The sequence below is a fragment of the Crocodylus siamensis genome, chromosome 1, assembly GCF_052110815.1.
Source record: "Crocodylus siamensis isolate JL-2025a chromosome 1, ASM5211081v1, whole genome shotgun sequence".
In the NCBI taxonomy this organism is placed as follows: domain Eukaryota; kingdom Metazoa; phylum Chordata; order Crocodylia; family Crocodylidae; genus Crocodylus; species Crocodylus siamensis.
In genome coordinates, this window is record NC_143395.1 from 90,721,254 (window position 1) to 90,745,386 (window position 24,133).

At 43.9% G+C, this 24,133-nt stretch overlaps 1 protein-coding gene across 2 annotated transcripts in view; it reads left to right on the forward strand.

Annotated features, from left to right (window-relative positions):
• The window catches only part of SLC16A10 (solute carrier family 16 member 10), a 119,085-nt gene extending 108,866 nt beyond the window's left edge, over window positions 1-10,219 (forward strand). For both annotated transcript variants that reach the window (XM_090038036.1, XM_090038044.1), the window contains exon 6: window positions 1,499-10,219. In XM_090038036.1, coding sequence (XP_089894162.1) covers window positions 1,499-1,734 — 236 coding nt within the window. In that variant the 3' untranslated portion in view covers window positions 1,735-10,219. The remainder of the gene's footprint in view (window positions 1-1,498) is intronic.
• Window positions 10,220-24,133: the final 13,914 nt, after the last annotated feature.

Below are 24,133 nucleotides of genomic sequence, written 5' to 3' on the forward strand. Positions count from 1 at the left end.
CAGAGCTGGATGAGGCTGGGCCATGCCTCTCCACCTAGGCTGGATGGGGCTGGTTCACACCCCCTTTCCCTTGCGAGGCCAGGTTGTGGCTGGCTCAAACCCCCTCCACTACCACAGGGTTAAGTCAAGCCCCCTTCCCCTTGTGGGGCTGGGCCATACCCTCTTCCCCCCACAGGAAGTAATTGGGGCTGGGCCATGCTCCTTTCCCTTGTGGAGCTGGGCCCCAGCCCCTCTGTCCTACCCATGAGGTCAGGTTGAAGCGGGGATGCCCCCTGCACCACTCTGCCATAACTACCCTGTGTGGGATTGGGACCATCAGCTGGAGCCAGCCTGTAGAGGACCTGGGCACTACCCATCTGGCCAGCCAGCCAAAAATGTTGAGCATCACTGATTTAGGTTGTATTTCCATAGCTTGCTAGGAGAATGTCATGTGAGATAGTAAAAGGCCTTGCTAAAATTCCTCTCCCTCCATCCATAAAGCCAGATACTTTGACATAGAAGGAAATCAACATGATCAGGTATGCTGTTTGTTCATCAGGTTTTTGTTGCATCCATGGTGGCTGTTCCCTACTATCTTGTATCTCTACCTAGAGGACTAGGTGCTTTCTGACTCCACCTAGAGGACTAGGTGTTTGGAAAGGGATTCCTTGATGACATGCTCCATGGTCTTTTTAGGTATCAGGGTCAGACTCTGATCTTCTTTCTTCTGTTTCTTAAAGACTGTTTCTATACTTGCCTTTTTCCAGTCGCTGGGGGCCTCACCTGACTGTCACAAATTCTTGAAGATGATAAGCAAGCCTATGGCTCTGAAAGTACCTCAGTTCTTTCAATATGCGAGAATACATTCCCTTTGGCCCTGGTGACATGAAAATTTCCAGCTATTCTAAGGATGGAAACAGACATCACCTTTGTGTGGCATAAACATTTTGACAGCAGCACAAAGTCAAAACAAATTGATGTCTGAACTGGGACTAGCTACCTGGATCAAGGACAAGAAGAAGTCCTTTTTTAAATACTTAGGAGGTAAAAAGAAAGTACTGGGTAACATAGGGCCTCTGCAAGACATGCTAGGAAATCTGGTGTTAGCACCAGATGACAATGCTAACCTCTTTAACAATTTCTTTGCTTCCATTTTTCTGAGCAGGGACCAGATCATCTCCCCCCTGATCTGGTACTACTTTCTTAAGAGTGAGAAGATAAATGATGAATTTAGCAGACAAAGGACGGAAGTGAAATCCTCAAAATTCAAACTGGAAATGTAGTACAAGTTTGTAATAGTGAAGGTAATTACAGTTAGCAGACATTTCCAAGGTATGGTGAATCCTTTATCAGTCCTTTATCTTTTTAAAAGGGTCTGATCCAGTTCAACCACAAGTTTAATTGAGTTAGATAGAAGAATCTTGAAGTAATATTATATATAGTCCTGTGTTATGCAGGGAGTCAAGCTAAAACATCCGTTACTAAATTATGTATTGGTGATAATTTTCTTTCTTCCCAGGTTTACTGCGTGACTACCTAGGTACCTATGATGTAGCGTTCTACCTGGCTGGAGTTCCCCCCATTATTGGTGGCGCCATATTATGCTTCATTCCATGGGTACATGAAAAGAAAAAGCTAAAAGAAAAAGCAAAAACTGTTGATGGAGCAACAACTGAGAAAATGCTGGAAAATGACAGCACTTTGGTATCAGGCACAACAGAAAAGCCCAGCAAGGAAATAGACTCTGTTATTTGATGCATTGTATCTTCTTACCAGGCTGAAGTTGTTTTTAAAGGAGCTAGATCATGTTTCTGACTTTAAGCAGAAAATCTATTATTATTTTTCAAAATTGGACATCGTGCTCAAATTGCAAAACTGCTAAGAGCTAAGCATCTTCTCCAGCACAGAATAGCTTTCTGGATGAGACCTCGAGTCTGGTTTTAAGCCATGATTTCAAGGCATTTGAAGTTTTTTATAGCATCAGTGTGCATCTGCCAGTGATTCTGCATGCGAACAGATTATTTTTTTAATCCATCAGGATGTATTTCCAGAAGTGTGAAAGCTGTTTTGGATTCACTGACCCTTCCAGGATAGCTTTGGGAATTTTACAGTCCGTCCAAAAAAGGAAAATTTATTATATGGCTTATAAGAGGGCTGTTAGTAGCTCTTAGACTAAGTCCCCTCCCCCCATTTTTTCATTGCGTTTTAAATACTTTTACAATCCTATAGTAATAAGCAGGAATATCTAGTGTTGTCATTTTCTATTCTTTCCTGAAATTATCTTGCTTTTGGAAGCTAAATTATTCTATTTCATTTTCTCTTAATACTTCTGTTCTATTTGCTTAAATTCATCCTAGACCACTTTTTCCATTAGTTCACCTTTTTTATAATCTGATCAGTAGACGTTTTAGGATTATATCTGATTTACACATGTATTGAACATAAACAAGTGAATAACTTCAGCATTAAAGCAGCTGAAATATTGGTATCGTTAGTACCCAGGTACTACAGTTAATCAAGTCCTTCTTTTACAGTGCTGGAGTAGCTGGTAGTTTTAAAAATCTAGTTAACTGCAGTGCTTGGGTGCAGAACTGTGAATTAGATTAAATTTTAAATTTTGAATTTGTTTCTTTTTTTAGGGTTTCACTAGAAAATAATTAAAGACAGCTTTAAAGGATACATTTTAAGCGTGCAATAAGATTCAATTGTTCATGCAGATCAATGGAAAGATACATGAAATATATTTAAGAGCTATTTTAGCTACATTAGACAATTTTGAAAGATTCTGCAGTTATGCAAATTAATTATAGACCTTTATGTTTTTATTCATAGTGCATGTAGGATACAACTTCCTATTTTCAAGAAATGCAAAAAATTGTCTTTGTAGGCACAATTCCTCACTTAACATACTGGTTCACATCCCTTATTACTTGCACAGTCCAAAATGGGGTGTCAAACCCATATTTTTGAACACCTTTCTCTGAACGTTACTGCAGCCTATGGTTTGTCTGAAATAAGATCTTAAGAGCGCGTCTGAATTTATCAGGATTACACTTGAACTGTGCTGCTTATGCAATGGAACGCTTAAATAGATACTCATTTTACTAGGGCCATGTAATGCTACTTATGTAACAGCAAAGAAAATAGTTATCTGAAAACTAAAAGCACATTCAAATACGATTTCTCACGTAGTTGTCAGTATCATTTGGATGTGCAATTCCTATTTAGGAGCACACCTTTTAAAAATGTAATCCTTACTGCCATTTCACTATTTTTAATTTAATTTCTTCATTTTTACCAAAGATTGTGAATTGCTCATACAACTTTATATTACTGTGAAGTGAAACATGTTATATTAGCAATATTTAGATTAAAAGATATATTTTTTTAAACCCCATTAAGTAATTAGATAAGTATCTTAATTATTATGGGCCAGATTCTGTCATCCTACTTACATTGCTTAGTCCATATTAAAAATGAACAAGGCTCATCAGAGTCTAACTGAAACTGGAAATGGTAAAATGACAATTCTTCCTTTTAAGAGAGACCATTAGAAATGGCTGGGAAGTCTAGGAGCACAGATTCCCGTGACATGTAGTGGGATCAGTGCTCCTTAATCTCTTTTGCTTTTGAAAATCTAATTTCTAAAAAAGTAAGTAATGTTATTAGTTAAAATCCTCAAGAAATGATGCTTTCATTACAGAAATTACATTAGCAACCACATTATTTATGCTCTTGATTCTTCTTCCAGGTGATATTATTCAGTGTTGGGTATTGCACTGGCAATGAAATACACAGTGAAATTTATGATAAAATCCTCTTACTCATTTCAGCTACTTTGGTTATGAAAATTAATATTTATCATACTGTTTATTATTTCAAAGGATTTTTTTGTGGTAAATTCAGGAAGGCCATTTAGCACTTGCTGTGCTCTGAACTCATGAGAGGCATCAGGTCGTGCCTGCCTCTCTACTCGGCACAATATTATAATAATATCTTTATAAATAATCTGAAAGAAAATAAAAGCCATTGCTGATAAATTTTGCAGATGACACAAAAATGGAATGGCAACCATGTGGTACACTGGCCTTGTATGAGAAATACATCAATACAGCCAAATATGAGGCAGGCATTTTAAAAAGAAAAAATGTAGCCCATATTTATAGGTTACAGTCTGTATTTTTTTTAAATATCTTGGAGTGGGATGTGTTGTGAGGTGCATAATCAAAAGAGTTAACGCAATCTTGAAATGTATGAGGAGTGAACTACAGAATACAAGTCAGAACGTGGCATCGATTAGTGTGATCATCAGTTGAATGCTATGTCCAGTTTGGGTTTCAACATTTGAAAAAGGATGTTGAAAAATTAAATGCTGAAGTAAAACTTCAGAAAAAGCAAAGATGACTTGAGGTTTGGGAAAAGTGTCTTATAGTAAAAGACTTAAAAACATCTAAAACTAATTAAGACAAGATACTGAAAGATACTGATGTAGGGAGATTTTCAGTAAGACATTTCTTCAGTCTAGCAGACAAAGGCATAACAAGGTCCTATGTTTGGAGTTATATAAATTCAGAATAAAAATAAGATGCAGAAGGTAACTGCAAAGAACAGCTTACTCATAAATGGAAATTTCTTTGTTACCCAGTCTTTAATTGAGATGGGTTGTCTTTCTAAAAAAAAAAATAATTATCCAGTTCTGTCAGAAGTAATGCTGGCTGAAACTATCTTGTGTTTAGTTACAGACTAAATTATTATAATGGTCTTTTCTAGTCTTAAGATCTATTTAAATAATTTACATTTCATATCAAGATTTTTGTCTTCATCCCAAAGTTTAAATGTGATGCATCACAAGTAATGCTGTATAAAAAGTATCTGCTTGCTAGTTACAGTGCAGATGCAAATGTCGTTTTTTCTAAAAGATTTTTTTAATTTAAAATATTTCATCCACTTTATGAGGCAACAGATGTAATATTAAGGCTTTTCCTCATCAAAATTAAGCAGTTTTTGACAGGCTAGAAAATTAAAGCATCTGAAAAAATAATTCACTTCAATTTGGCAGAAGTCACATTTCTGAATCAGGAAATGGTAACTTCCATAGACGAGTAATCCTGCTCTGCTTCTCCTAGCTGCTTCAACCTTACCTCCACGTCTCTGCCTCCCCACCTGCCTCCCATTTCCCAGAAATATTTTCAGGAAAGGTCCTAGGAGCAGCTTGGAGAGAGGGATTAGTTTAGAAGGTGGAATGCCGGTTTCCTAGTGTGTGAACAGTATCAGCTCAAATGCTGTACCCTTCTGTGTAGTACGCTGCGTCTTGAAAAGCTCAGTCCGAGCAAGCTGGATGCAAACATTTCACATGGCTTACTGACATTTTCTTTTTAGGTTCTTATGTGCTCCTTGTCTCTGTGATATCTGAATAATATACCCTGCATTGCTAAGGGATATGAACATACTTACAGCTGTGTTATACAGCTGTGTATACAAGAATACATAAGTATAATAAATTGAAACCAGGGCTGATGGTTAAACTCATGCTAGTTATGCATTGCAGGTAGGACTCTAGCAGAATCTTGAATCCATTGACGCTATTTGGCTCTGTATGTTGTAGCCATATAAACTTATATAGAGCAGACTGGCAGTCTTTTCTACCAAAAGTCCTTTCGAGTCTGGTCTACACTGACCAGACAGAAATTTGCTTAATATACTTGTGGTCACCATCTGAACAGCTCCCTAAGGTGTTCAGTGCAGTCAAAGACAGCTTAGATAGCACTTGTGTGATCCACTTTTTGAAGATGTGTGTGGTACAGTGAACAATGGCAATCTTCTCTTTTTCTGTCTTTTGATCACTGGAGCACAAGATCTGGGCATACACATCAATAACGCCCACCTGAAATTCTCGATCTCAGATAGCTGGTGATCTCAGTGTTGGGCTGTTAATTTTGGCTTACAGAAGTCACTCTGAACACTAGGCACTCATGGCTAGATCCAAAAAAGGATACAGGTAGAAATGAGGTGGCAGACTCTAACAATGCAATCCTGAAAACCCCCTACTCAGCTACTATCTAACCCTGAAGGCTCCATGCAGCACTTTGTGACTTTAAAGTTTCTTACCTGCCCGAAAGTTCAACTTTTACACTTGTACAAAAGAGCCTCAATTGGACAAAGCTGGGCAGTTCAGCTGCAAGCTGAACCTTCACTGTGTCCCAAAACTTAGACATTACTATGACTAAAAGACCTGAGGAGGTATTTCATGCATTTGAATGTTTGTCTAACTTTACCCCAACTAAATAGGTGGTCAAATACAAGAAACCCTTGCCTTGCATAACGATTTTAGCTAATAGCTGTTTCCTGTAAAATACAGTGCTGGAAGTAAGGATTAAAACCCAGATCCACACACACCCACACCCAGATACACACACATGCACCTTAAACAGTAAACTAGTCATGCTCCCTCTGGCCCCAGGCACCTTGAATTCCTTGTGACTAGCAAGTGCACCTATCCCCCAGGAACAGCTGATAGTCTTGACTGCAGCACTCCCCTGAGGGAAGTGAAGTTGGATTCCCTGCAAGTGCTCTAATAATAATGATAAAAATGACAGTAGCAGCCCTTACACAATCTAGAGGGCACCATCTTCTTAAAAGAAAGGAACACTCAAGTTTATTGGAAGAAATGGCCCTGGTGTTTACTTTCAGTAGGGCTATAGGTCTCAAGGAGATTATGGAGCCCTGAATTAGGTGTCTGGGAACAGGATTTAAGATCGATCCCTCCCTATGGTCTTTTCTTTTTAGATAGTGCTAGGCATTTGGGTACTTAATGTGCTCACATGAGGGAGCTGCCTGATCAGCATGCTGGCCCCACTCTAGGTGCCTGTGCTCTGTACATGATGAGTCCAGGTGCTGCGTGCTAGGTTCTGGATTCCATCATAGGGGCCGGAGACCCAAATATTGGGGTTGGTAGCTAGAAATTAGGTGCTGCAGTATTCTCTATTGGAACTGGCCTTCCAATACTACAGAGCTAGGTGTGATATAAGAACCCAAATAGAATATATTTTCACTAAGGATTATGTAAATTCTGTCTCTGGTTTCACAGTCAGGTACAGAGAGCATCTGTGGCAGAAGTGTGAAAGAAAATTTAAAAACAATATTTAAAAAAAAAGGAATTATTGTCCTTAGCTTTTGATTTTGACAAGCGTTACACCATTCAATCCTAGAGAGAGTTATAAAGTAAGGGCAACATTTTTAATACATGCTTTATTCTTTTTATATGTGAAAGGAGTCACCATTTTTAAGAATTTCAGAAATGTGGATATTAAGTTTAGGCCTTCTATATTTTATACTAAAATGTGTGCTAATATAGATGACACTGACAAGTGTTTGGGTGTCTTTACAGACACTGTATTTTATATGTTCGTTTTTATGCTAATTAATGTTCACATTGCTAGCCTTAACTCCATGCTTTCTAAATCTGCTTTTTTTAGAAGCATAAAGAATGAATGTCTGATGTTATTCATGGTGCTAAAATAATTGTAATCCATCTCTAATTACTCAAAATAAACAAGCATAGTTCAAAAGTGGTTCTGTTTGCTATTGTGAATGTCATATTGTAGAGCTTGGTGTCCTTAAAACCTCCTTTTGTGCTTTAAGTCACTTTCTGCTCTGTTGTGGTGTTGCTGTTCTGTCTTGTGTCCTCTGAATGTAAAAAGCAAAACAATCCACACTGCTTTTACTTACCTATTTACAATTGTATTTTTGTTGTATATGCTCCATTTAACTCATATTTACACTGAATTTAAATATATGGGGCAAATTGACTTGTCCTTTCACAGCATCTGATGAAGTAAGCTTTAGCTCATGGAAGCTTGTGACGGACACAGACAGATTAACCAAAATCTACCCTGCCTTCTGCTTATTCTAATTATGCCAGATAAACATTTTAAAATTATTTAAGTGATTTAGGACCTGAAGCTTTTGACTTTTAATGCTACTTAGGGACTTTAGAATTAATATGTTCCCTTCTAGGATTGAATAGAAATTTTAATGGATAGAAATGAATTGCTAGACTACTGTCCCATGGCATGAAAAATACCCCTTCCCATGTGCAGATGCAGTACAGCAGAGAACTATAAATTTCACGTACAAGAATTTGCCCTGGAGTCCTCTTATATCCCCAGTCCTTGTCATGACTGTAATCATTTCAAACAATGTTTAACTTTCATGGTTAGGAGGAGGACATTAACAATATGAAGCACGTGTAAAAACAAAGTAGTGTTCTCTTCAGGAGCCTCTACATCGGGGCAGGCAATTATTTTGGCTCGAGGGCTACTTTACCAGTTTTGGTGAGCTGTTGAGGGCCACACGGGTAGCCCATTCCTTGACAGTTGTCCCGCCCCCTGGTTGCCATCTTGAAACCAGAAGTCCTGCCCCCTAACCCCTGATCTTTGCCACCGGAAGTCCCTCTCCTTCTCCCTTGGACTCCTTTTGGGAGGGGGAGGTTTAGAACCAGAAAAAAAACAATAAATCATACACTACAAGTCAAACACCTACTATAATATTTTAATTTTATTGCAAAAAATATTTTTTCATGATTTGTGTTTGCGTAGTATATATAGAGGCGATTGCATAATACCTAAAAAAAAAATAAAAATCTTAGTCTTGCATATTGTGTGGGGGATGTGAGGGGTTGGAGGGGGGGGGTGTGGTGTGTGTATGTATGGTGGGGGGGTTGTGAGGAGGTGATTGTGTGTGTGTGGGGCATTTACCTTTTATAGCATTGCTCCGCGCCATGCATGTGCAATTCCCGCAGTCATGTGTCATTGGAGGAAAGCCCCATGTGCTGGAGCTGGCTGCCTTCTTTGCCCCCTGCCGTGCAGGTCCCGGGACCCTCCTCCACTTCTGAAGGACTTTGCCACAGGACAAGGTGTCTGGAGAGGAAGATTACATACTGTATGTCTGCTTGTGCATTGTTGCTTTTCAATAGGGCTGTGCGAAGCTTTGGCCTCCAATTTGATTCAGTGGAGATTTGGCCCCATTCGATGGCCAAATCTCTGAATCAAATCAGGAGGCCCATTAATCTCTCCAAATCGAATCCGAACCCTCCGAACCAATTCGGAGAGATTTGGAAAGATTCTGCGATTCAGACATAGACACAGCTTTAAATGTTTTTTCTGTATACCTCTAGGTAGCAGGCGGCTTGGGAGTGCTGTGATGCTGGGGTGCATGTAGTGTCCCACAGAAGCACGGGGGATTCCCCAGCGCGCTTGGCAGCAGACCCAGAAGTGGACTAGAAGCACTTCAGGTCCACTTCCGGGTCTGCCAGAGAGCATGCAGGGGGACCCCCCTGGCTCAGCGACTGGTGCCTCCTGGGTCTGAGGGGGCACCTGGGGACACCCTGTGGCCGACTGTTGAGCTGGGAGGGCACAGGGGCGCCTCCCTCATGCTCTCTGGCAGACCCCGAAGTGGACTGGAAGTATTTCCGGTCCGCTTCCAGGTTTGCTACTGAGAATGCGGGGCACCCCCCCACTCTTGTGGGATGCTCCATCCACCCCAGCATCACAGATTTCGTGAGCTATGCTGGTACCTTGAGATATGTAGAAAAAGCATTTAAAGCTGTGGCCAAATTGCTGATTGCTTAATTTTCAGATTTGGATTTGGCTGAATTGAATTGGGAATTGTGATTCAAATCAACTAACTGAATTACAGTCCCTGATTCAGGCCAAATCCGAATTGAATAGAGCCCGTTTTGCACACTTCTACTTTTCAAGGACAGCTTCAACTATTCCCTCATACCAAAGAGCATTTCTGTCCTGCACTGCACTAGTAGTTCCATTTTTTCAATCCACTTGTATGCATAGTAAATCTCCAGAACAGCCCTTGTTAATTTGACATTAGAAACTGATTACATAAAAGCAGCACAGCAGTTACGGAACTATTTTTTAGCCAAAGATCTGTTGTCCTTGAAGAATGTGAATAGAACTTTTTTTTTAATCTTGGAAGTTATACAGCATCTTTCTTGATCACCACAAATGCTTGTTTATTAAACTTGTGCAATATTTTGTTTTCAATATGGCGGTGGGCAGCACAATCATTTTGTGTGGCATTGTTAGATGATGACTGCTAAATTTAATGCGGAAGAAAGTTTCTTCTTATTTCCAAAACGTAGAAATATTGTACTGTTAGGCAGTTAAAACATGTTTAATTTGAAATGCATATTGATTTTAATTAAATCGTTTGTACATAAAATCAATTTTGTTTGAAGGATTCATTATCACATCACTATCACTTCCTGTAAGCTTTCAGAAATATGGGGCAGAAGTCTAATTGTCTGAACTGCGCTGGTTAGGTAATACTTTCTAAATAGCTACATGCAAACTGACTGTGAATAGCCAGGCGACATTTTTAGATGCTTAATGGCTGTAGCTGCATATGCTTGTTTTTGTTTCCTCACATCATCTTGAGCGAGGCTGCACCTGCTGGGACCTGGAGTGGGTGCAGGATTATGTTGCTAGTCTGGGACTGTGAACTAGCTGTGTTGCAGAGCTATAGCACAGGCTTCTGTACTGAATAACTCCAGGGTTTCAAAAATAACTAGCTCCCTGGGAGTTCTCATCTTGATAGCAGCATAATACATTTTTAAAAATAGTAAATACTCTGAAAGCCAGCTTCTGCAACCCCTCTGCATGCTGAGTAGTGTCTTACTCCACAAGAGGTCTCATAAATAATAATGTTGGCAAAGCTAGCCTGTGACTCAGTAGCTAGTTCTTTGACAGGGTAGTTCATATAATATCCTGTTTCAAGTATAAAGAGTGGGGGGGAAATCATTAGATACATTTTTGGAAGTGTTGTCACCCCTTAATGACACATCAGAAGTTAACTAGCATGATGACTAAGTAATTCTTGCCCTACTAAGGGTTACAAGAATCTTTTTTTTAACAGCCTGTCAACCAGTGTTGGCCTACATGCTTGAAAAATGTGGGAGAGTAAACTCTTCAGGCGGTGGCTATCATAATGTTTTGTTTGGAAAGGATAATGCCAGTAAAGAAATCCATTGTTATATTGCCAGGGCCACTGGGAAAGGAATTTGATCCATGTATGAAAGGAAGGCTTTTTTCCCTTTCCCTTCAGTGTGTGCTAACTGCGTGTCTAGGACCCGGGATGTTCATTCAAGATCTTTTAACAGATAACCTGCTCATCTCCTTCCTACTCGACCATGGGGCAACTCCCTCAGTTCTAGCACAGATTTAAAACTTTATTAGAAAACGTTGTGTTTTTTTACATGGATTTGTAGAGTTTGGGGATAATATAGGGCCCTGTGCATGGGTATGTAGGTGGTGTCAATGCAATTTAAGACATGCAGTCAGTCATGCTGCCTACATTAGCCCAGGATACAGGGGTTAAGAAGTTCCAGTGACTATTCAATACACTTGTAAGGTAGTAAGACCTTCTTAGGCAATGGTTTTAGCATGTGGTGTGCAATGGCTGGGGTGGGGGGGGAACAGTCAAAGGGATTAAAGGTATGTCAGTTAATGGTGTGTGCAGGAGGGGTTCAGTCCCACTTCAGTCTTGCTTCTGACTGGTGGTTTTGGGCAGCTGTCTTCATATTAGCAATGACCTGGGATGTACTTGATGTAGATGAGGTGCCACATGGTATCCAGTACCATCCAGTGGTAAGGGACAGCTGTTTCATGCAGTGGTGCATGTGAGCCTGCACTCTGCAGGCTCACAAGATGCTCTTGTTACTTGGGCTCCAAGAACCCCAGTGCTCAGCACCCGCACTGCTGCATTGTTCCCTTTCTCCCTCAGGCTGTCAGCTGCTGCCCTGGGCTTCTCTGAAAGCCTGGACACAGTCATATGCATTACTAGGGGTGTACTTAAATCATGGTTTCACAGATTGTGTGGAAACCACAACATCCAGGATTGTCTGCAAAATCAACAAAAACAGATAAAAAGCTAGCTCCCCAGTGGGAACTAGCAGTCCTTGCTGTGTTGCCACCCAGCCTTGCAGCTTGCCCAGGAGGGGAAGGCACCAGGAGGAAAAGGCATGGAGGGCAGCAGAAAAAAATGGCTGTCACCCCCTTGTCCCTCCTCCCTCCCCCTCCAAAGTCTCTTCACCAGTCAGCATTGAGGGCCAGAGCTCCAGGAAGGGCAGCCAGCCATGAAGACAGTGGCTGCCCCCTCATCTCTCCTCCCCACTGGGGCCTCTCCACCAATCAGTGCTGAGGGGCTCAGCTGTCAAAGCACATCTGCAAAATGTCTGCAGAATTTACTCATGCTGCATCCGACCCATGAAAAGTGGTAAGTCTAACTACAATTTAACCAGACCCCTATGCATTACATATGCAACAGCAGGGATGCCAGAGGCATGGGGCTAGAAGGAGAGCAAGTAAAAAAAAGAGCACAGAGGGAGCCTGCCCTCACCCGTTGGGGTGGGGTGGGGTGGGGTGTCCATTTTCTCTTTGCCCAGGGCCCCAATAAATTTTAATCCACCACTGGGCTGTACTAGCTGTATCCCAAATCCCTTGATTTCAGTATCAAAAGCAATGCTTAAACAGATCTGTGATGCCTGCTGATATGAGGGAGTACAGCTTGCAGTCAGCTGTTTGTACCTTATTAAACCTGGTTACAATTTGAACATGCCTTGCTTCAAGGAGAGGCCTTGAAATTGATGTGACCTAGTCAGTTGCAGGGTTGCTAAAAGCACAGTGCTGAGGGCAATTAAGAGGGACTAGAAGGATTAACCACTCACCCCACATCCCAGACAATTTTCAGCCAACCAGATTAATTGACTGTGTGGCTTAAGCTGTCAAATGAAACATGATCAGAAACTAAAACTAGGAGTAGTTGTTAAAGCATGTGACCAGTTGCACAGAAAGTTCAGGCTTAGCATGAACTAAGATAAAGTAACACAAACGGAGGAAATAAATCATTTCAACGTCAGGCAAAATATTTTTTTAAAACCAGATTGTTTTATCTGCTTGCCTGAGAAAAGAAACTAGCATAACCTTGCAGATCAGTCCTTAAACATTAATCACTGCAGGAAAGAAACTGATAAGCAATGCCTTTCTTTACTGTAAGCAGCTTGTTATGAGTAGTTGACAGGCAAGAAGTGTAAAGTATTCCTAATTAGACTACCTATCCCTCTGGCTTGGGATGGAAGTCCAGAAATAAAATCTGTGCTTCCTCCAATAAATTAGTCACTTACTGCATTCTGGCTGAGATTAAAAGCCACATCTTGTGTTTATGAAAGAACAGACCAATGAGGACTGTGTTCAAGCCCTGTACTTATTGCAGTGAATGCGTTTACAGTATTTGAACAACATGGCAAAAAAGTGAATAAATAAGCAAATTACTGATTTTTTTCATTTTTGTAACTGAGCCTTTCTGCACCAGGTCAGACTAGTGGTTCATCTAGCTTTATCTTGTCCTAAAAGTGGACAATACGAGCTGCTTCAGTGGATGGCTATAAGAGCAGTGTGGATGTAAATTGTGCAGCATTGCACCATAAAGGAAAATGTTCTGCTTGATTGGAGGACATGATCAACTTAAGGCCTGAATAATGGAGACTGACTGCCTGGCAGGAAAGCTACATGAAGATCCCTGTGAGTAGTACACTGGCACATGGCACAATCCCTTCTATGAAAACTGTGCCAGTGCATCTGGATATCTGCCAAAAGGATAATGAAAAACCACAGGGTGTGAAGACTGTTTCTCATTATAACAGACTTCTTCAGACACCACACATCTTTTACATAGCTACCTGAACCATACCAGTGTCCTGTCCCATTCCTACAACGTGGACTATACTACATCAACCTCTCTCTCTCTCTCACACACTCTCTTCCCCCCGCCACCTCGTTGACTTGAACAGGAAATTTTTTAAAAGTCCTCAACTATAGTCTGTAACAATGTGCTACTGACTGTTACTTACACTTACTCTTTGAGTTCAGATATTTGATGTTTGTGCTTTGGACTTAAAGGTCCTGGGCCCAACTTGATGATGAAAATCTGTGTGCATATACATTCATGTTTAGGGGGGTACATGGCTCCCTATGATAACATTTTTTTTCAAGATTGCTATTTTTAAAACAGAAATCACAGACAAAAATGTGCTCAGAATGTGACAGGCCTGAAGTCCAACACTCGCAAATTAGGAAGCACCACACTTAAAGCTGTCCACGTGAACTTAATTTGTCCTCCTTCTGCACAAACATTGTGATAAAGGCTTTAATGACCATATTTACCTGAATCCAAGACAAGGCCCAAATAATTAGATTAGCTTTGGAAAATTACAAATTTGTTAGAATCTGTTAGATAGAATGTAATTAGTGGAAGGTCATCTCAACTTTGTCCCACCCCGCAAGCACTGTGACAGGGAAAGCAGCAGTGGGGGGTGAGGGGCTAGACCTCCACCCCTCGCTCCCCTGCCCTTTGTCCCCCCACATGCTGCCCCCCTTGCCACTTGCCCTTCTGGGCCTGCCTCCACTGCCTGACCCCCTACCCTACACCCTGCCCCTGCTCCCTGTGCCTGCACCTGCCCCTCATGTTTGTGTTCTGCCCTTATCTTCTGCTGTAGCTCTGCCTCTCCAGAGCGCTCAGTAACGACAGGACCCCAGCCCCAGCTAGGGAGAAGCAGCAACAGCCCCTGGCTAGGCAGGGTTGGGGTTGGAGGGTTCAGAGCCTGAGCAGAAAGTAAAGAGGGGAGGGAACAGCTGGGGTAGGGGAGCAAGGAGTGCTGGGAGGGTGCAGGAAAGGCAAGGCATGGGGGGCCAAGGGGTTGGGGCAAGCTGCAGGTTCTTACCCTCTGACCCAGTCTCACTAAGCCACTTCAGCCTGGGTCAGGCGGCAGCTCAGCTCTGGCTTCAGCCAGATGCCAAAGCTGGAGCTGAATCAACACCTGCCATGGGCTGGTACTTGAATCCAAGACAAGGCTTTTTTTCCTGCCATGCTAACTGGGGGGAGATGGGGACTTGTGTTAGATTCCAGTAAATAGGGTACATGATCAGCTACTGTGTGTTCTACAGTAGCTCTCTATCTTGTGCAATGCATGTGCCTGGCTGCTGAATGAGCTGGAAGCTGCAAGATGAGGACGCCTGGATTACGCTCCAATTTACAACCACAACATATCACATAACTCGTCCACTTCATCCTCACCCACAAGAATTTTACTTTCAACAGCTGCCATTTCCTCTAAACCATGGACACAGCACTGGGCATCAAGATGACCTCCCCAATATGCCAGCCTCTTTTGGAAAGCTGCACTAAACCTAACTTACATACATGCCATTTTCATCACCTGGACTCACTCCCTGCTTTCTACCACAGCTTTTACCACTTCAACCCTTCTAGCAAATTCTGCCTGTGGTAACTCCTACATGCCATGATCCACAGCCAAAATGGCACCCTACAATCTTTATTTACAAAAAGCTCACAGAGTATCACACAAACGCAACAATCACACCAAAAAAACCTGTTCTTTGTAGCCAGGCCCTTAGTTATCACATCTGCTCAAGGAGAAGACATGTGACATCTACCTTACCAGCCTGAAAACTTTCTTTACCCAGCAAGGACACTTCAGCAGAGAAACAGACTGTATCTCTGAATACGCCATGTGCATATCCTACAATAACTTGGTACAGGGTTGCCCAACTGGCCACTTCCAAATAGCTAAACTGCAGCCCACAGGGCTTGTCTCTACAAGTGTTGAAGCTGCTGTGATGACATAGCTCCAGAAGTCAAAGGGTGAACAGCGCTGTTGCTCACCCTTGCACTCCTCTTACTTGCTACCGAATTTGGGATCTTCAGTCTCTGCTGGCAACTCAAATTGATGCCAGGGAAAAAAGGGACAGTGAGCCAGGGAAAAAAGGGACAGTGGTGGCATTTGCCCTCTGTGTTCTGCAGCCATGCCAGCAGAGGTAGGTCATCCAGCTTGTGAAAATCCTCATGGTCTGAATCCAGCTCATGGAGCCAGGTAAGTTGGACAGCTGTGGCCTCCTACAATACAAAAAGAAAATCTTCACTGAGTGCACACCCCTTGTTGTCACACACTATCCCCTGTAGGACCCTATAAGAAGGCTCATCAAACAAGTATGGCCTCTACTCCAAGAGGATCAGACATTGAAACAGTCTCAATCTCCCTCACCCCAGTTTTCAAGCGACTTCCAAATCTCACTTAACTCATCATCAGAAGCAAACTCCCTGCTGATCCGCAAACACCAAGTGGTGTACAACTCTGCCTTCATAACAGATACAAAACCTGTCAGTACATCTCCACAGTCACCACTTCTCACACTGAAACTATCAGTGAACAAACAACACTTCTCACATAGAAACTATCAGAATCCTGAAAGGTTCCTACTCCTACATCTGTCACAGTTATTTGATAGGATAGGCTACTATATGTCTAGCACAACTTGTGCTACATTGCATGCAATGCACTAAATGCCATCACAGAAACTATGATGATGATGATGACGATGACAATCATCCTTTTTACAGGTTCCAGTGTAGGATGGTGTGTGAAACTAAACAGCCACAATATTCCAGGACAGTCACCCAATTACCTGTGGCAGGGCAAATGTCACAGAACAAGCACTCCTTTTCTGACCTTGCAGTCTTAGGAACAGCTGAGACGTTGAGAACTTTTGTATGATTAGGGATCCCTGCCCACCCCCCTCTCTCCCCATCCCCTCCCTCCCCCCTGGTCCTTTCTGGAAGGATTCAGTCATATTAAAATTGAATGACTTGGAGAGGGTTACCCACCCCCACCCAGCCTATTTGAATTGGCTTGAAGGTGAGATATAGAGCACGCACTGGGGCATGCATCTTGGCAGCTTCCATAAGCAAAGCTTGACACACAGTCCAGGAAATAAAGATCTGGTTGTTAAATTAGCCAAAAGGGAGTACAAAAGTGTCATTTGTCAAGTTACGATTTTGCACAATAATTAGAAAAAATAAACTGCAACTGTTCTAATTCAGCTTGCACAAAGTAATCATAGAAATACAGGACTGGGGGGAGGGGAGGGGAGGAAGCCACTCCTGGCAATCTCTTGTGGTTTCATGTGATCAGTAACACAAGGTTTCCACAAATCTTCACTTCAGCCTACCCCCTCCCCAAACTAGTACAAGGCACAACACCAGGAAACCTTCTTTCCCTGCCTCCTCCTCCCCCCGCCACAGTGTGCAGGCACAGGAACAGAGTAGAGAGCTGGGCAGTGTGTGTAATGGAGTGCAAGGCAGTCTGGGAATCATAGTGCTCTAGCCTGGCAGAAGACTTTCACTCCATGTTCTTGCTGCTGAAGCCCATGTCTACAAGGATAAAAAGATGCTGAATCTGGTGACAAAAAATAAGAAGTCAGTTCTCCCCTCAGCAGCAGCAAACACCACTGCTGCTCTAAAACACTACCATTCCCAGAATGCCTTGTGCTCTGTGACGCACACCGCCTGCACCAGCAGTTTCCTGGAGTTGGAAAGGGCTAGGACAGTGGTGCAAGGCAGCAGGCAGGCAGCAGGAAGGTGCCACCTGGGACATGTGCCCTGCTCATTCACTCTATATTATACTACTGATTAGGATCATGCTAGCACAGAGGTGTTCAGCCTCTGACCCGTGGGCCAAATCGGCCCGTGGAGCCTTGGAATCTGGCCTGTGGGGCTTTTGAAGGTCAGGAAATTGGTTGGCGGGGGAGCAGTGGCAGTTGATCCCTTCCCACTGCTAAAATCCCTAGCCCTGTGTGGTGTGTCAATGCAGGCTAAGGCACTGGACCAGAGAACTTTCGTCAGAATCACTGAAAATAAACTGTTGCCCAAAACTGCATTTGTTGGGTTAATCAGGGTATGCGCATAGGAAAGAAGTCAGTATCTTTACTGTATTTACTTGAATTGAAGACAACCCTAATTAGATGATCCCCCCCCACAATAATTAGTTTCTAGACACAGAAAAATTATAAATGTTATTGTTTTCCAGGTACAGAATCTGCCTTCATGAGCGCCACTTGCCTGCCCATCAACAGGCAGCATGTTTCTGTCTGCCTTGGTCTCTTCCCACGTTTTCTCTCCTTTCAGCTCTGGGTCAAAGGCCACCCCGAGGATCTGTATTCCCTTGCTGGGGACAGAGACCCCCAGGGCAGTAAGGTCACTAAGCTTGTCCAATGTCAGACTTGTGCTCTTGTCCACATTGAGCTTGGCCTCTGCTGCCACTCTGTATGCCTGGGCATGTTGTCATACTCTTTCCACTGACAGCTTGTACCTGCATAAGATGTTGAGGTACTCCCCTCTCCTACTGATACTACAATGCATCCTGTAGTTGCAGAAGGGCTCTGTGCACTGCGTACAACTGAATCCTCATGGATCATAACACTTATAACAGACTTAAGGCACTCGGCCAAGACTTTCGCCATCGGTTTATAGTTGAAGTTCAGGAGCATTATGGGCATTCAGTTCTTCAAGTCCTACCTTGTGCCCTTCTTACATAGAAGGGTTAAGAAGTCCTGATCCAACCCGGCCCCCCAGGTAGTCTTCCTGCAGCTGCTGTCTTTACACCTCCAGCAGGTCTGGACCTACGTGGTCCAAGAAGATGACATAGAACTTCTTGGGCAGGCTGTTGGCCTCAGAAGTTTTACTATTCTTGAAGCTGTGGAGAGCCTTGGTGATCTCCTCCAGCATCCACTTCTTCACCAGCTTCCAGTGAGCTCCTGCAGGCAGTCCTGCACGGCCCCCGGGTCCTCTGGGCATGTGTAGAGCTCCCGGTAGAAGGTCATTGCCATCTCCAGCATCCCTTTGTTCAATTGATGCTCCACTTGTCTACCAACGTGGTCAGGGCCTCCGTTTTAGTCTTAACCTACTAAAGTAAACAGATTACTTCTCCTCCTCCTCCACTTAGTGGGCCTGTTCCCTGTACTAAACCCCAATCTGAGCTTTCACCTTCTGCATGGCCTCCCTCATGTCCCAACCCCAAGCCACCTGCTTGTGCAGGCTCTGCAGTTGTCTCTCCTGGATCTAGACTTGCCTCCTGCCAGTCTACTGGAAGAAGTCTCTTGCACTCTCTTTTACATTGGCCCACCACTCTGGGTGGTTCCAGTACCCAGCCTGGAGGGGATCCACCCTGTGTTGCACTGCCTGAACTCCCACTGGGTCTTTTTGTCATCTATGAAGCTCATGTTCAGCTTTCATACGCCTCTGCCTCTTTCAAGCTGACCCCCCATTTTTGCCTTCAGTCAGGAGGCAGCGGTTTGAGAAGCAGACAGGCATGGATTCAGCTTTCACTACTGTCCACCCCCTGGGGAGGAGGATGAAAGCTGTGCATGACTTTGTCTGCACATGCGGTGCACTCAGGTGAAGTTTTCCCTGGGTCCTTGGGCTCCTTTGCTCACATCCACCAAGCTGTAGTCACAGACCAATTGTTTCAGCAGCCTGGAGGATGTCCCAGCCCATCTTTTGGCCTCTGCTTATTCTGTCTCCCTTGTCAATGACACAGGTGAAATCTGCCAGTACCACCAGCTGGATACTAGGCATTGCCACAGTCATGTTCTCTAGGAAGGCATACCCAGCTTTTTCTTTGTTGGCTGAGGCATAACCATTTAGGTCAAATATCCCTCCTGCTGTTTTAAAGGTGGCTTGTAACAGCCTGCCTGCAATAAACTCCCTGTGCTGTAGAGGTCTCACTTTGTCTCCTTTCAGCAGAACAGTCCCCCCTGCTGATCTATTGTTTGTCCCTGACCACGTGGAAAAGCCATGTGGCCAGCACTTTTCAAACAAAGAGTAATTTTTGGAGTTGAGCAGGCCACATTCCTGGAGACAAATTGTATCTACTTGCAGCCGGTCCAGGCATTCCTGTATGGTGTCCCGTTTCTCTTTCTTTAGCAGGTTCCTCACACTTACTGAGGCTGTAAGGATCCCCATGATAAAAGTTCAGGGAAGGGAGAGGGGAGTTGCAGCTTTCCTTTTCTCATGTCTTTATTTTTTAGGGTCTTTGTTCCAGCTCAATTTTTTCACCCGCCTGCAGAAGTCCTTCAGGAAGACCAGCTCCCTTAACTGGATGGTGTGGAGGGACTTCAGGCCTTTCCTGTGCTGTGGGGTTTCCCATTTGTCCTAGTTTAGCTCTGGGCACCCTGGGGATTCCTGCGTCCCCCCTGAATCTCCATGTTTGAGCTATAATTTTCTCCAGCTTCTGGGGTTCTCTCTGAGTTCCCTTTGTGGGGTCCAGCTTTTCCCTTTCCCTCTCATCCTCCTTTCTCATTCTTTTAAGTTCCTCAACCATTTCTCTTAGGGCTTACATGCTTTCCTGGGAGGGGGTCCTTTCCTTTTGTTTCCTTCTCTTTCCCATCCTTCTCTGACCCCTTTTTCTGTTGTTAGCAGTGGGGGATTGGAAGGGGTTGGGCCAGCTGGGATTTCTGTGGTCATTTCTTCTTTGTTTTTCACCTTGCTTTTGTAGGCATTGGGGCAGTCTCGGAAGAGATGCTCCTCATCCCCACACAGACTGCAGCACCAGCTGTGCTCACAGTTCCTGGCTTCATGACTTTTCTCCTTGTACATGGCACAGATTGTACATTGTGCCACCAGGTGCCCCTGCTCCCTGCATTTGTGGCAGCGTTTGGGTTGCCCCGGTAGAAAATAAAGCCTGTATGGGGGCACAGGGAGATTCTTGGGGGGAGGTGCTGCATTACCTTGGCTTTCCAGGCTCCAGTCCATATCCCAAATTTATCTAAGACTTCCTTCACTTTTCCTACTTCCTCACAATGTCTTCTGAGCCAAAAACTCATGTCCTTTTCTTCTATTAGGGATGAATGCATTTGGATTGTAACCAACCTTTCTCTTCTTATGCCTCACCCCAGCAGATCTGAAGTTGAGGATTTCCCCTGGCTGCCTCAAGCTGCTGCCAGAAATCTGATCTAGCCTTAGGATCTTTGTAGCCCAGGTCTAAATCTGCCCCACATGGCATGCAAAGATGATAATGCAAATTCTTCATCTTTACCTTGAGCAGGCCTTACATAATGAGGATTATGAAGTTATCTCTCTCCAAAGTCAGCTTTCCTTGGTTCACACATCCATTCTTCACTGGACCCCCCACCAGGTAGCCTCTGCCACCTGTCTCCATATTTGGGGTGTCTCCTATCCTGAGATCTAGTGACTTCAGAGTTGGGGTCCTCACTCCTCTCCATGCATGAGTGCAGGGACAGCTCAAGGTTCTGCATCTGAAGCTAAGACATCTGGATATTTTATTTTACACTTGATCTGAGCCAAAAGGCTGAGCAGTGATCTTGTACTTACCTACACGTATACAATTTTTTGTCTGTACAATTTTGTACTTACTTACTGTAACAGGGTTCTTGGTGTGCCTGTCATTTTAAGAGAAGAGAAGCCAAAGGAGAAGCAGCCTGCAGGTGTGGCAGGAGCTGATTAGAGTCACTTGATCAGAAGGGGGCTGGGCTTGAGCCATATAAGCCACAAGGAGAAGAGCTCCTACAGCAGGACTCCTGAGATGAGGTAAATAGCACTGAGCATGGGAACAAAGCCAGAGGTGTGGAGGTCTCAGCTGGCCAAGAGGAGGGACCAGAAGAATAGAGTGTTTGAGAGGCTGAAGCCCAGGAGGGGCTGAGTAGGTACTGCCAGGAGGCCTGAGGTCAGACCCCAGGGGGGCAGTGGTTGCAAGCAGGGCCTGGGAGCCCAAAGGTTTCACTGGTGCAGGAACAGGCCTAGAGATGGGCCAAATGCTGAGCAGGGCCACATCTGGAGGCTAGTGGGACCAGAGGAGCCCAGGAGTCTCACCTGGCCTAGGAGTGGGGCCAAGGCCTAAGGAGGGGCCAAAGGCCAGGTCACAGCTGGCACCTGAGAGGACTAAGGAGTCTGTAGCCCAGGAGGGGTGAGGACAGGCTAGGAGTCTGCAGCCCAGGAGGGGCACGTACGCCCTCTCTCTCTCTCTCTCTCTCTCTGGAGCATATGATTAATGTGGCTATGTTCCTTATGTGGTGAAGCTGGACCAGGTTGCCCTGTGCCTCACCTGCATATAAACTGTAAACATTTAAGTAAAAATATAAGCACTATAGTAGCTTGCCATTATTTGAAAGAGCTGGTGGGGAGGGGGACTGCACTTAATGGGCTCTACCATATGTCTTATTCAGATGGGTTGTACTAATCTGTTCTTGGAGTAGGTTATCAGGCAGGGGAAGGGAGATACCAGCATGATGGTTTTGGCCCAGGTGGTTTTACTGAGGTGGCAGGGGAGATGCTTCTACACTGTCATTCAAGGTCAAGAAGAAGAGCAAGTAAAAAGCCTGTTATCTGAATGGCAGGCAGGTTGACCCCTGCAAGAGTCTACTAAAGCCTCCCAATGGGCTACACAATTTGTGGTGAAGGGGGATTGTGCTTAGGCTTTTCGTCTAGTTTACCCCTTCAGCCGGTTGGTGAAGGGAAAGTAGGACTAGGGGGCATTCAGACTCCAAGGCCTCTGGGCAGGGGCCCACATGTAGGGTGCCTGCCATGGATTGTGGAGTATCTGAGGCACCAGGCCAAAGAATCTGGGAGGTAGGATACTTGCTGGTGGTAGTGACACATAGATTTGAACAACTGATCTCTGCTTGGCTGACAGAATTTGGAATCAATTTGACCCAAGATGTGGAATAATAAAAAAAAATGTGGTAGGTTCCCATCAGCCTGTTTGCCCAATGTGGGCCATGTGTTTTATGGTCATGCTCAGTGTTGGCTACATTTAATCAGCTTCATAATTGGTTTCCATAGCTAAGCACATGTTGCTTTTAATGACAGCCAATGTATTTAGCAAGATTTCCTTGTATACAATTGAGACAAGGGGCTCTGTTTCCCCCATGTCATTTTGGGGGAAAGACCTTGGCTTGTATTTGAGCAAATAAGGTACTTCTAGCTCAGAAACTAGTACACACAAGTCAGCAGAATAAAAACCAGGCATGTAATTTCACCATTTATAATCTTTCCCTGTAAAATTAATGTTATTTATTGTAAACAATGGCTTGCAACATATCTGGCAGTAATATGTAGGCAGAAATAAAGTCAACACTTCCTTTTCCCCCTTCTCCCCACTGTTCTCTGATCGTGACATCTCTACCATAATAACTCCATTCCAGTTGTGTAAGTTGTCAGAAAAATACACCTTTGAGGATGAAGTTCTCTGAACCTGAGGTTTGGTCAAAGAGTAAATTAGTTCTATAAGCCTGAGCTTGAATTGATTCAGTCTTTGCAGGTTAGTCTAACCTGGCTCGGCTGAACTGGTTTGTAACCACACAGACATTCCCTCTGGACTGAGGAAATTCAGGCACGTGCCTGCAATAGCTCAGGCTAGAAGCCAGGGGATGCTACAGCAGCCCTTCCTTCCCTTCCTCAGTGCTGAGCTGATGAGGGGTGTTGCCGGGCCCTGGCAGAAAGCTCTAATTACGGGAGGGATTTCTCCCCCACTCCCCCTTGAGAGCAGAGCATTTATGAGCTCTGCTATCAGCATTTAGCACTCCACCAGAAAACAAAGCCTCTCTCATGAGTTGCTCTTTTTAAAGAATTTTTTCCAAGGAAGGGAGCATTCCAAGGAGGGACATTACCAGCTACCTGCTGATTAGCTCCAAAAAGCCCTAAGCCAACACTGTCCTGTCTGCCTTTGTCCTGCCTTACACAGACACCTCTCAGCATTAGCTAGCATACCATGTGCTGGCTATGGCCCGTGCTGGGGGGACGGGCAAGGGGTGGAAATTCCTGCGTAAGCAGCAAGGAGAGGTTGGAGAGCAGTGCAGGGGAAGCCAGGTAGATGCTGCTCTGCCTGCAAGTCTCTGCCAGAGCTCCAGCGAGAGGCAGAGGGGAGGGGCCAGTCCAGCTCTCTGGAACAGAGTCCAGCCCAGCCCAGAGAGCATGCTGGGGGACAGATTTAACTTAAACCAGAAAGGGGTTTGGGACAGACATTGCATAAACCAGTTTAACCCAAATGAGTTAAGTCCGATACTACATTCAACCAGGCTCATCTCAAACTTGTTTCTGCCATTTTCAAATTGGTGTTTATGCACTGAATTTCTGTTCTGTTACAGGTTTAAACAACTTTTTGATCACTTAAACCTGTGTTTATGTATAATGTCTGTCCCTAGCCATAAAGTTTGAACAGAATAGTGCAGCTGTTTTGAGGGAGGAGATGCATTTTCCCCATTACAAAAACTCA